The 12,347-nt window shown below is 40.6% G+C and overlaps 1 protein-coding gene across 2 annotated transcripts in view; it reads right to left on the bottom strand.

Annotated features, from left to right (window-relative positions):
* Window positions 1-332: 332 nt before the first annotated feature.
* Window positions 333-12,347, bottom strand: part of LOC140481379 (solute carrier family 35 member F2-like) — a 71,151-nt gene continuing 59,136 nt past the window's right edge. For both annotated transcript variants that reach the window (XM_072577474.1, XM_072577475.1), the window contains exon 9: window positions 333-1,632. In XM_072577474.1, the coding sequence (XP_072433575.1) occupies window positions 1,417-1,632 (216 nt within the window). In that variant the 3' untranslated portion in view covers window positions 333-1,416. The remainder of the gene's footprint in view (window positions 1,633-12,347) is intronic.

Genomic DNA, 12,347 nt, shown 5'->3' with positions numbered 1-12,347 from the left:
TATTTTGATAACTTCAAAATCATCATAAGAAAGAAAAGTATACCATTTCAAATGCACTAATTTTTTTTCCTGTTCTATACAATGCAAATGTTTCCTGCAATTTGGTTCAAGTTTTGAAAAGCAAAGTGAATTTTCAAAAAACATGAAAATGAATGGTTTTAGAATATTATTGAAGCTATACAGTATGCTAAATAGAATGAAGAAAGAACAGTATAGTTTTCATATTTTATGCACTGTTGCTTCTCAAGGTTGTACAGACCATATGCATCTAAACTAATGTGATGGTGCCCCCTAGAGGAACTGCTTCAATAGAGAAAGATTTGTACATTTTTATTACACCATATTTATTCAAACTTGACATTGTTCAAGTGACATATTTTCGCCTGTATTTCCATTTCTTGTCTACTTAACAGAATAATAGCTTTGCCCAATTCCCATGGGCATAAATTCTAGGTTTTATAGCAACCATGTTATCTGCAGCTTGCCATTCAGAATCACAAGGAGCTCATTTGGTTTCTGGTAGGAGTTACTGTAGTCCAGGTTGCTATTACCCAAGAAAGCTTGACATCCCAACCCCGTCCCCCAAACTCCCAAACCTCCAAGGCCTGGAAACCTCCCTCTCCTTCTGCTTCATGTTCACTATGCGCCACATGGTTAGAAACCTCTCTTGCCACACCTCCCCAACACCCCAGATTCTGGACTCTCCTTCCAGCTTGCCCTCATCCTCACTAGGCTCTGAACCCTCCCCCCTTGATGGCAGTGAAGTTGGGGACCCCTGGTTATAGGGCGAGTGTGGGTTCAGCACGGGATCCAGCATCAATGGCAAAGAGGTGGTGTCTGAAGAGTGGCGACTCCTAAGTTGGTAGGTTTGGCGCAGGTGGCGTGGTGGTAGAGGAAGGATGGAGGTGCAGGAATCATGCTCAGGGCTCAGGGCCAATGGTGGTGGCAGCAGAATGAAGGTAGACGCTCTTTCAGTTATATATTTTTATTTTTAATCTTGAACTATTCAAAATGGTCTCTGGGATGCATAGCTCATCCAATTAGCCCTCCCCCACTTTTTGACTGACCCTTAGCCCATCCTGCCAATTGAAACCCTGAAAAACATTAGGCAGTCATAACATCTGCATCTGTCTAAACTCAACCAATGCCTGAACAAGACAAAAATATATCTCCGACTAAGCCAGTAAACAGTCATATTTACATAGAAAGACTGATGTGAGCAAAGGTACTATTTTTGAATCTGAATATGGTTGTTGGTTCTGTATTGTAACTGTTTGCACAATGTAAAATATAGTTGCCTTATGTTTATTTTACAAAAGGGAAGCTTGTTTACTGTTAAGGAATTTTAATTGTATCTCCATGTAAAGAAACAGAATAAATGCATTTAAAAACACAACAAGCAGTGCGAAAAGATCTTTACAGTTGCACAACTGTAACCACAGGGTGGTCTGTGGAGGTAAAACAAATAGTAGGTTCTTGGGTATTGATGTAATTTACACGAACAGAGTCATCAAATCCACTGGCTGCAGTTTGATGTTGAATCTGGACCTCAGCAACGTGTGATGGAGTGGTATTGTAAAGAACAAATCCAACCATAATGATCGCAAATGCCAGGACATACAGTACTGAAAACTAATAAAGAAAAGAATTGAAAATTCAACTATTCTGAGGCTTTTCAATCTTTACATATTAATTCAATTTAAGTAAATCATATTGTTGCTAAACTCCCCAAATATATGAAACGTTTCAACTTCAAGTTTTCTACTTAACAGCACACAGAAGCATTGAAACAAATAAGGGAAGGAGTCAACCATTCAGTGACTTGAGCCCACTGTGCCATTCAACATGACCATGGTTGATCATTACTCTCAAAACCATTCTCCCTCCATATTTTTGGCACATACAGCTTCTAGAAATCTATCTAGTTCTTTCTGCAAAATATTTGTGAACCTCATCACCTTCTGTGTGGTAGAGAATTCCACAGGTTCACCATTCTCTGACTGAGGAAATCTCTTTCATCTCAGTCTGAAATGGCCTACTGCATATCCTGAGACTGTGACTTTTTGTTTTGGACTCCTCAGCTCGGGAAACATCATCTCTCCATTGATCTGTCTAGCCCTAACAGATTTTTATACTATTCAATGAGATACCCTCTCGTTTTCCCAAACTCAGAGAAAATACCATCCTGCTCAACCTAATCTCTCCTCACACAGCAAACCTCTCATTCCAGGAATCTTTGCTGCACTCCCTCTTATGGTAAGTATATCGTTTCTTAGGTCAGAAGACCAAAATTGAAAACAACAATAATATGGCCTCATCAAGTCATTGAGACAGTAAGATTTCCTTCTTCCTGCACTCACACCCTCCTGCAAAAAACATTGCCTTTCTATATGCTTGTTGCACTTCCATGCTTGCTTTCAGTGACTGGTGTACAAGGATACCCAGGTCCCTGTGTACAACAACATTTCTCAATCTATCACTATTTAAATAACACTGCCATTCTGTTTTCCGAACAAAGTAGACAACATCACCTTTCTCCAAGTCATACTGCGACTGCTATATATTTGCTCACTCACTGAACTTGCGTGAATATGCATTCCTTTTGGACAAAAGAATAGAACAGGAAAAGTGGCTTAACCATGGTTAACAAAATATATTAAAAATAGTATTAGAAACAAAGAGGATTGATATAAACCTGCTCAAAAATGTAGCAAGCTGCAGACTTGGAAGAGTTTAGAATTCAATGAAACAGGATCAAGAGGTGATTATGAGGGGAAAAAACGGAGTATGAGGGTAAAACTTGCAAGGAACATAAAAGCAGACAGCAAGAGCTTCTATAAGTATATAAAAAAAATGAAAACAAATGTAGACCCATTACAGTTTGAAATAGGTTAAAAATCACACAACATCAGGTTATAGTCCAACAGGTTTATTTGGCAGCACTAGCTTTCAGACACTGCTCCTTCATCAGGTGGTTGTAGAGTATAAGATTGTAAGATACAGAATTTATAGCAAAAAATTTACAGTGTGATAAAACTGAATTTATATATTTGAAAAAGACCTGGATTGTTTGTTAAGTCTCTCATCTTTGAAAATGAACATGTTGGTTTCAGTTCTTTCATATGTAAATCCCAGAACTTTTTTAAAGTTACATTCTCAAGTGATTTTTAACAATTGGTGTCATGTTGGCCCAGATAATGCGTTTAAAGTGTGAAATGTCCTGTGTGAGACTGTCTGTGCCACAATGTTCAGACTGATTCAAATCTAAAAAACGGATTTACAGAACCTTACATGGATTCATGCAGTTTTTCAGCAAAGTAAAATGTAATTCTGCAAGTACAAATTCATCCCACAAACCTATGTGTGTGTGTGTGTTGGGAAGGGGAGGGGAGGGCGTTCTTATGAATGTCTGTGAGTGAGAGACAGAGAGAAAGAGAGAGAGAGTGTGTATGTGTGTGTGTAAAGGAGTATAAGTCTGTGAAGGGGTGAATGTGTGCATGTGAGTCTGGAAGTGAATGTAAGAGCATATGAGAGAGGGCTTGTGTATGAGAGAGGGTCTGCGTGAGTGTATGGGTGTCTAGGAGTGTGTGTGTGTGTATATGTCTGTGAGTGTGCATCTGTCTGTGTGTGTGCATGTGCCTGTCTGTCTGTCTGTGTCTGTGTGTAGTGCAGTGGGGTCACCTGTAGAGTGATATGGACCCAAGGTCCCGGTTGAGGCCATTCCCAGGGATGCTGAACTTAGTTATCAGTCTCTGCTCAGCCACTTTGCGTTGTAGCCTGTCCCAAAGTCCGCTTTGGAGGACAGTCGCCCAATGGTCCGAGGTCGAATGTCCTCTGGCTGGGAAGGAACCCTCCTGTCTGTTGATTGTTGTGCAGTGTCCATTCATCCATTGCTGTAGCCTCTGCTCGGTCTCACCAATGTACCATGCCTCAGGCCATCCTTGCCTGCAGCATATGAGATAGACAATGTTGGCATGAGTACCTGCCACGTACATGGTGGGAGGTGTCCCCACGCATAATGGTGGTATCCGTGTCGACATTCTGACACGTCTTGCAGCATCTACCATGACAAGGTTGTATGGTGTTGTCCAGAAAGCTGGGCAGTTTGCTACGAAGAATGATCTGTTTGAGGTTTGGTGGTTGTTTAAAGCGAGAAGTGGAGGTGTGGGGAAGGTCTTGGCAAGGTGCTCATCCTCATGGATAATGTGTTGCAGGCTGCGAAGAACATGGAGTAGTTTTTCAGTTCCTGGGAGGTACTGGACAACGAAGGGTACTCTGTTGGTTGCAGCACATGTCTGTCTCCTGAGGAGGTCAGTACGGTTTCTTGCTGTGGCACATCAGAACTGGCAGTCGATGAGTTGAGCATCGTACCCTGTTCTTATGAGGGCAACCTTGAGTACTTCCAGGTGCCCATCACGTTCCTCTTCAACTGAACAGATCCTGTATGTGTGTAGGGCTTGTCCCTAGGGGATGGCTGTCTTGATATGTTTCAGGTGGAAGCTGGAGAAGTGTAGCATCATGAGGTTTTCAGTTGAGGAAAGTGCTGAGGTGCCCATTCTTGATGGAGATACATGTTTCCAAGAATGAGACAAATAGGAGAGAGTAGACCATAGTGAGTTTGATGGTGGAATGAAACTTGTTGATATCACTGCGTCGCTTTTTTCAGCGACTTCTGGCCATGGGTCCAGTGGAAGAAAACATTGCCAATGTACCTGGTGTATAGTGTTGGTTGGAGGTCCTGTGTAGAGAAGAAGTCTTGTTCGAACCTGTGCATAAACATGTTGGCATATTGGGGTGCAAAATTGGTCCCCATGGCTGTTCCATGTGTCTGGATGAAGAACTGGCTGTCAAAGGTGAAAATGTTGTGGTCGAGGATAAAACGGATGAGTTGTTGGACTGTGCTCGGAGATTGGCAGTTGTTGGCGTTGAGGCTGTTGCCGCAATGTTGTCATTGTGGGAGATGCTGGTGTAGAGTGCAGAAACATCCATTATGGTGAGGAATGTTCCCGGATCAACTGGTCCGTGGGTGCTGAGTGTCTGTAAGAAATCTGTAGTGTCGTGACAGAAGCTGGGGGTCCCCTGCTTTCAAGAGCCTTTGACATAGCCAAAAGGTTCCCACACAGGGTCCCATTTCCTGATATGATGGGACATCCTGGTGTGTTGGCTTTGTGTATCTTCGGAAGGCAGTAGAAGTCACGTTTGCGAAAAGTACGTGGGATGAGGGCACGTAGAGAACTCTGAAGGACTGGATTCAAAGTTCTGATCAATGTGTTTACTTGCCTGTAGTATTCCTGGTTGTTCAGTTGTCGGTACACTTCCTTGCGGTAATCTGTTCTATTCTGAATGAAGATGGGTCCTCCTTTATCTGCTGGTTTGATGACAATGTTGTGATTAGTTTTGAGAGCATGGACGGCATTGCATTGTGATCGGGTGATGTTCTGCTTTACCTTGTGAGTGTGGCTGATGAATCTGGCATTTATATATTTCCTGACGGTTTGAGCATATATGGCAAGTCCAGGGCAGCGGCCCTCCGGTGGTTTCCAAGTTGACTCCTTCTTTGATCGGTCCTCCACGGATCCCTGTGATGACTGTTCCAGTTCCTTAGTGGGTTCACTGGGATCACTGCTGGTGCCTTGAAAGAATTCCCAGAGTCTCATTCGTCTGATGAATTCCTCCATGTCTGCTGCAAGACCGACGGGGTCCATTTTGGTGATGGGACAGAAATTGAGACTCCTGCTATGAACTCTTCTGGTTGAAGAGTGTGGTTCGATAAGTTGATGATCGACTTCCCCGCGGTGATAATGTTTTCAACTGTGGTGCCAGTGTGGGCTTGGCTACTGTTGGTGGTGATGCCTAGTTTGTCCAGTTTCTTGTTCTTGGCATGCACTTCTCGCCTTTAAACAACCACCAAACCTCAAAAAGATCATGGTTTGTAGCAAACTACCCGGCTTTCAGGACACACCATACAACGTTGTCATGGTAGACGCTGTAAGACATGTCAGAGCGTCGACACAGATACCACCATTACACATGGGGGCACCTCCCGCCGTGATGTGGCAGGTACTCATGTGATTCGGCCAACGTTGTCTATCTCATACGCTGCAGGCAAGGATGCCCTGAGGTATGGTACCAAGTAGAGGCTATGGCAATGGATGAATGGACACCGCACAACAATCAACACACAGAAGTGTTCCCTTCCAGTCGGAGAACACTTCAGCGGTCTAGCACATTCAACTTTGGACCAACAGGTGACCCCCCTCCAAGGCAGACTTCAGGACAGGCAACAAAGCAAAGTGGCCGAACAGAGGCTGATAGCTAAGTTCCATAGCCATGGGGATGGCCTCAATCAGGACCTTGGGTTCATGTCACTCTACAGGTGACCACACACACACACCCCTACTCATGCAGACCCTCTCTTATACACAAGCTCTCACTCACACACATGCACACACACTCTCTCACAGACACTCATGATGCCCCCGCCCCACCCCACCTCCACACACACACACACACACACACACACACACACACACATTTGTGGGGTGAATTTGTACTTGCAGAATTACATTTTATTTTGTTCAAAAACTGCCTGAATCCATGTAAGATTCTGTAAATCTGGTTTTTAGATTTGAATCAGTCTGAACATTGTGGCACAGACAGCCTCACACAGGGCACCTCACACCTTAAATGCATTATCTGGGCCAACAAGACATCAATTGTTAAAGTTCACTTGAGAATGTAACTTTTAAAAAGTTCTGGGATTTACATATGAAAGAACGGAAGCCAATATGTTCTTTCTAAAAGATGAGAGACTTAACAAACAATCCAGATATTTTTCAATATATAATTTCAGTTACATCACATTGTAAACTTTTGCTATAAATTCTGTGTCTTATGATCTTATACTCAACCACCTGATGAAGGAGCAGCGCTCCGAAAGCTAGTGCTTCCAATTAAACCTGTTGGACTATAACCTGGTGTTGTGTGATTTTTAACTTTGTACATACCAGTCCAACACTGGCATCTCCAAAGTTTGAAATCAATTATCTTCTTCTCATCACTCACACTCCTGTAGTTTTGTGTCATAAGCAAACTTGGAAATATTACACTTGATTAGCTCATCCAAATAATTGATATCAATTGCGAATATCTGAAATCCAATGTAATGTCTGTGATAGCCCAGTTGTTATTGCTTCTGAAAATTACCCACTTATTCCCACTCTCCGCTAACAAATTCTTAGTCCATGCCAATATATTATCAATCATGTGCTTCAATTTGGCATAGTAACCTATTTTGTGGGACTTGATCACAAGTTTTTTGAAATTCCAAATACACCACATCACTGGTTCACCCTCACCTATTGTATCAGTTACCTCTTCAAACATTCCAATAGGTTTATCAAACACCATTTCCCTTTCATAATCCATGTTGACTTTGTGTAATTTTTTTGGTATTTTCTAAGCAGTTTTTTATCACATTTTTTATAATGTTCTCCAGCATTTTGCTTATCACTGATGTTGGAGTAACCAGTCTTTAATTCGCCATTTTTTCTTTGCCTTCTTTTTAAACAGTGAGATTACATTTTCCACCCTTCAGTCTGCTGGGACAATTCCAGAACCTGCAGAACTTTGGAAGATGACAGACAACGTGTCCTTAATTTCATTGAGCACTCTTTTAATACTCCAGCATGTAGATTATCAAACCCTGGAGATTTATCAGTTGTTAAGTCCCATTAATTTCTCCAGCACTTTTTGTTTTATGAATTCTAATTTTTAGGCTACTTTTAGGTTACTGCATTCAATTCTGATCACTCCTCAGAAAAGATTTACAAGCATATTGTCAGGGTTGAAGGCTTGAGTTATAAGGAGAGGCTAAATAGGCTGGGGCTATATTCTCTGGAGTGTTGGAGGCTGAGGAGTGACTTAATAAAGGTTTATAAAATCATGAGGGGCATAGATCGGGTGAATAGCCAAGGTCTTTTTCCCAGGGTGGGAACTGGAGAGCATAGGTTTAAGGTGAGAGGGGAAAAATTTAAAAGGAACCTAAGGGACAACTTTTTCATGCAAGACAGTGGTGCGTGTATGGAATGAGCTGCCAGAGGAAGTGGTGGAGGCTGGTACAATTACAACATTTAAAAGGCATAGGTATATGAATAGAAAGGGTTTGAAGAGATATGGGCCGAGTGCTGGCAAATGGGACTAGATTAATTTGGATATCTGGTCGGTTTCCATGCTATATAACTCCATAACTCTATGACTCTAATTTCCTTCAGTGCCTCCTATCCAAAAGATCCTTCCTTTCTTAGCACTTTTGGTAAATTATTTGTGATTTCAATTGTGAAGGCAGGACAAAAGTAATGACATAAATGTTCTGTCATTTCCTTGTTCTCCATTATCAATTCTTCGATTTCAGACACTAAAGGGTCTACATTCGTCCTCACTAATCTTTTTTTGTTTAGATAGTGTTATAGAACCTCTTCCGGGCCACTTTTATGTACCTTAAGATTTACTCTTATACTTTTTTCATGTCATGGTCCTCTGCTGAATTCTAAATTGCTCTCAGTCCTCAAGCTTGCTACTTTTTCGGTTGTATTAGTTTGACCAAAATGAATTTATAACTAAAATACAACTGAGCACATGAGATACAATATCTGAAATTCTGTTTCTGAATTCTATAAGCTGTATGAAATAAGACCTTCTCTACATAAAAACCCACCTCTAAAGTCTGAAATTCAGAAATGTCTATTAGCAGTTTGCAGTCTATGATACTTTTCAGATAGTTTCTTTTTAATGTAGAAGCATAAGAATGATTAATTAAATATGTAACTATGGTAACTATTGTGCAATGCATTCCACCCACAAATAGACACAGCTGAGAACAGATTCAAGAATTAACCTTTAATAGTTATCTTAAAAAAGAAACAGGGAAGAATTTTAATGGTAACCTTTCATATTAGTTGACTGGTTGATATAAAGTGGTGTATTAGATCACAGTAGGAGGTTGATGTTAATCGCAGTAGTGACTTGATATTTTTCTTTTGGTTTCCATGGCATCCTCCTACACACTGCTACTGGGAGACACCAACCTTTGCACCATTCTGTAATTATCTAACCAAGAAAAAGCCTGAAATCTGTTACTGGGGATGTAATCTTTAATTGTCGATACTATTGCCAAGCACCTTAGAACAACTATATGATCTTCTAACAATAAAATCTAACATAAATTAAATGCAATATTATCAAAAACTGTGGGTGCATCTGTTAGGTTGACTTATGAACACAGAATACTGATTGCAATTATGCCACATAATGATGTTGCGACATCATGAATTATTATTTAACAATTATTGAATCTTCAGTTATTTCTTCATTCAGAGTTCGCAAATGAACAAAAAGTTAATTTTCAAAGGAAGTCACGTGTATGGACTTCAATGTTTCTAATCAAGTTATGAAGTATCAAAAAGAAATACCATTTTTGTCATATTTATTTTCATTTCCTCCAGTAGTTCTCTACATTTGTTTAGTCTTGTCCATTGTTCTCTCAATAACTACCAAGGTCTCACCGATGGCAATCCTAGAACCTCTTCAATGTGGGTACAGGCCATTGATCCATCAAGTCCACATTTACCCTATCCCTGCAATTTAACAATGCCCATGGCCAATCCTAACCCGTAAATTTTGGACTATGGGAGGAAATCAGAGCACCTGAAGGAAACCACACAGACACAGGAGAATGTGCAAACCCCACATAGACAGTCACCTGAGAGTGGAATCAAGCCCAGGTCCTTGGTGTTGTGAGGTAGCAGTGCTAACCTACTGAGCCACTGTGCACATGAGAAAGAGACAGCTTGTGATGACTAAATAAAGACTTTCTATCCCAGGATTAGAATCACAGTCAGGTAATGCCAATTTACGCAAAACTTTGGAGGAGTGAAATTCAAGTGGTCTGAAGTGAAGAATTATTGTTAGTAAACTGCAATTTAATAGTGGCTGATGAAATGAATTCCCAGAGTACTGAAAATGGAAATTCACTGATGTAAATTTGAATTGGATTTATGCCTTTAGCTTCTTCTCAAGAGTTTTGTTCAAAACTGGAGAGAAGAATAAATCAAGTTACTATCAACCACAAGTCTATCAACTGTGGTGGACTTCCTTAGGATCTATAAATTGAGTTAAAATTGGTGAGAAATGTTAAATACAAGATTTAATTCAAGGACAGCCAGCAGATTTGTTAAAGCAAAATCTTGTTTGATAATTAAGAACACATGAAATAGAAGCAGAGGTAAGGCATTCAGCCTGTAAGTTTGCTCCACCATTCAATGAGATCTTTGACTGCAACACCATTTTCTGCACTATCCCCATTTCCCTGTTTTTAATATGCAAAAAGCCATCAATTTCTATCTGGAACATGCAATGACTGAGCCTTCACACCCTTCTGAGTGAAAAATTCCAAAGATTCACCACCTCTGAGTAAAGAAATTCATCCTCATCTCAATCCTAAAAGGTTGTCCCTTATTCTGAAGCTGTGTCTCATGGTTCTAGACTCCCCTGGTCAGGAGAAGCACCCTTCCTGCATATAGCCTGTCAATCCCTGTAAAAATGGTGTATGTTTGAGTGAGATCCTATCTCTTCTTTTATTTGCACCATGAGATGTAGGTGTCACTGCCTAAGCCAGCATTTATTTTTGTGCCACCCAAAAATAACCAGTTACCAGAAGAAAGAAAAGGTGACTTTGCATCTTCCAACCCATTGTTGGCATCTGGTTGTCCTTGAGAACGTGGTAGTGAGCTGCCTTCTTGAACTGCTGCAGTCCTTGTGGTGCAGGATCATTCACAGTGCTGTTAGGAAGTCCAGGATTTTAACACAGTGGCACTGAAGGATCAGCAAGTTAGTTCCATCAGAATGTATGTGCCTTGGAAGAAACTTGCAGATGCTGTTGTTCCCAATCATCTGCTGCCCTTCTCCTTCAAGGTGGTAAAAGTCACGGATGTCTAAGGATTCTTGGTGCTGTTATTGTAGTGCATCTTGTGGATAATACATTGAGGGTTGGTAGTGGAGTGATAGATGTGGTGCCAGTCAAACATGCTGCTTTGTTCTGGACAGTATCAAATGATATGAATGCTATCCAGGTCTTACAGCAATATGGACATGGACTGTTTCAGTATCTGAGGACCCACAAATGAGACAGAACATGATGCTATTATCACTGAACATTCTCACGTCCCACATTATGGTGAAAGGAATGATCACTGATGAAACAGCTGTAGGTAGTCGGGCCTGGGACACTGTCCTGAGAAACTCCTGCAGTGATGACCTGTGGCTGTGGTGATTCTCCTAGTCTCCAGCGAATGTAGACCCAGACTATTTCCACCTTCCTCAAAACACAATGCCCTTATTCCAGGAATTTGTTTGGAGAACCTTAATTATACTGTCTCTATGCCAAGTCTGTCTTTCAATGGGCAAGGAGACCAAACCCACACACACTTCTCCAGGTGTGGCCTCAGTAAGGCTCTACATATGCAATAGCCTTTTGAAGAGCAGCCTGATTGGATAAAAGAAAGATGTCTATACTTTAGCTTTCAAAGCTGTCTCACAAGAAAATACTCAGGTCCGTGATCTAACAGGAAATGTTGGTTGACAGACAAGAAAAAAATAGATAAGTTAACATGGATGTGTATTTTGGAGGAGTGTTGGAAGGGTCAGTATAGGGCCAGTTTTTGTTCTCAGTATACACAGATGGTTTATAGTTGAGTATTGGGAATACAATTATGAAAATGATGTAGAACAGAGATCTATGGTTTAAGTACACAATTCCATGAAGGAGAGAGCATAGGTAGAAAAAAACTATTTTCTAAAGTACCAATCATATTTTGGCTTTTAATATGAAGCATAGGATACAGGTATGATAAAATTGCACAATACTTTGGATTAACCCATACTTAGAAATGAGGTTGGCTGTTTATTTCTACCATACTGGCTGTAAATCAATTAAAAGCGCTCCTTCATGCTTCAAGATATTTGAGGAACAGTTAAAAATTATTGAACCTTATGATGGTGGTAATGACCTTTCTTCAATATTGTATAGGAGAATGTTTCCTGAATACCATTAGAGTTTCTTGGTCAAAATACATTTGAATAAGTGTTCACGCTGACACCAGTTAGGTTTGATATCACTGATATGCAAATTTAGAAAGTTAATGAAAACTGATAAAATTTGAAGGATGCGAGTTCCTCAGAAGTTGATAGCTTGAAAGAAACTATGCATATAGTTCATAGCAGATACAGCCAAAGTGTTAGGCTGAATGTGACAGGACAAGGGTTTATTCTATGAGGTAAAAACAATAACT

The sequence above is a fragment of the Chiloscyllium punctatum genome, chromosome 9, assembly GCF_047496795.1.
Source record: "Chiloscyllium punctatum isolate Juve2018m chromosome 9, sChiPun1.3, whole genome shotgun sequence".
NCBI classification, from domain to species: Eukaryota; Metazoa; Chordata; class Chondrichthyes; order Orectolobiformes; family Hemiscylliidae; genus Chiloscyllium; species Chiloscyllium punctatum.
This window is presented reverse-complemented; position numbering and strand designations above follow the sequence as displayed.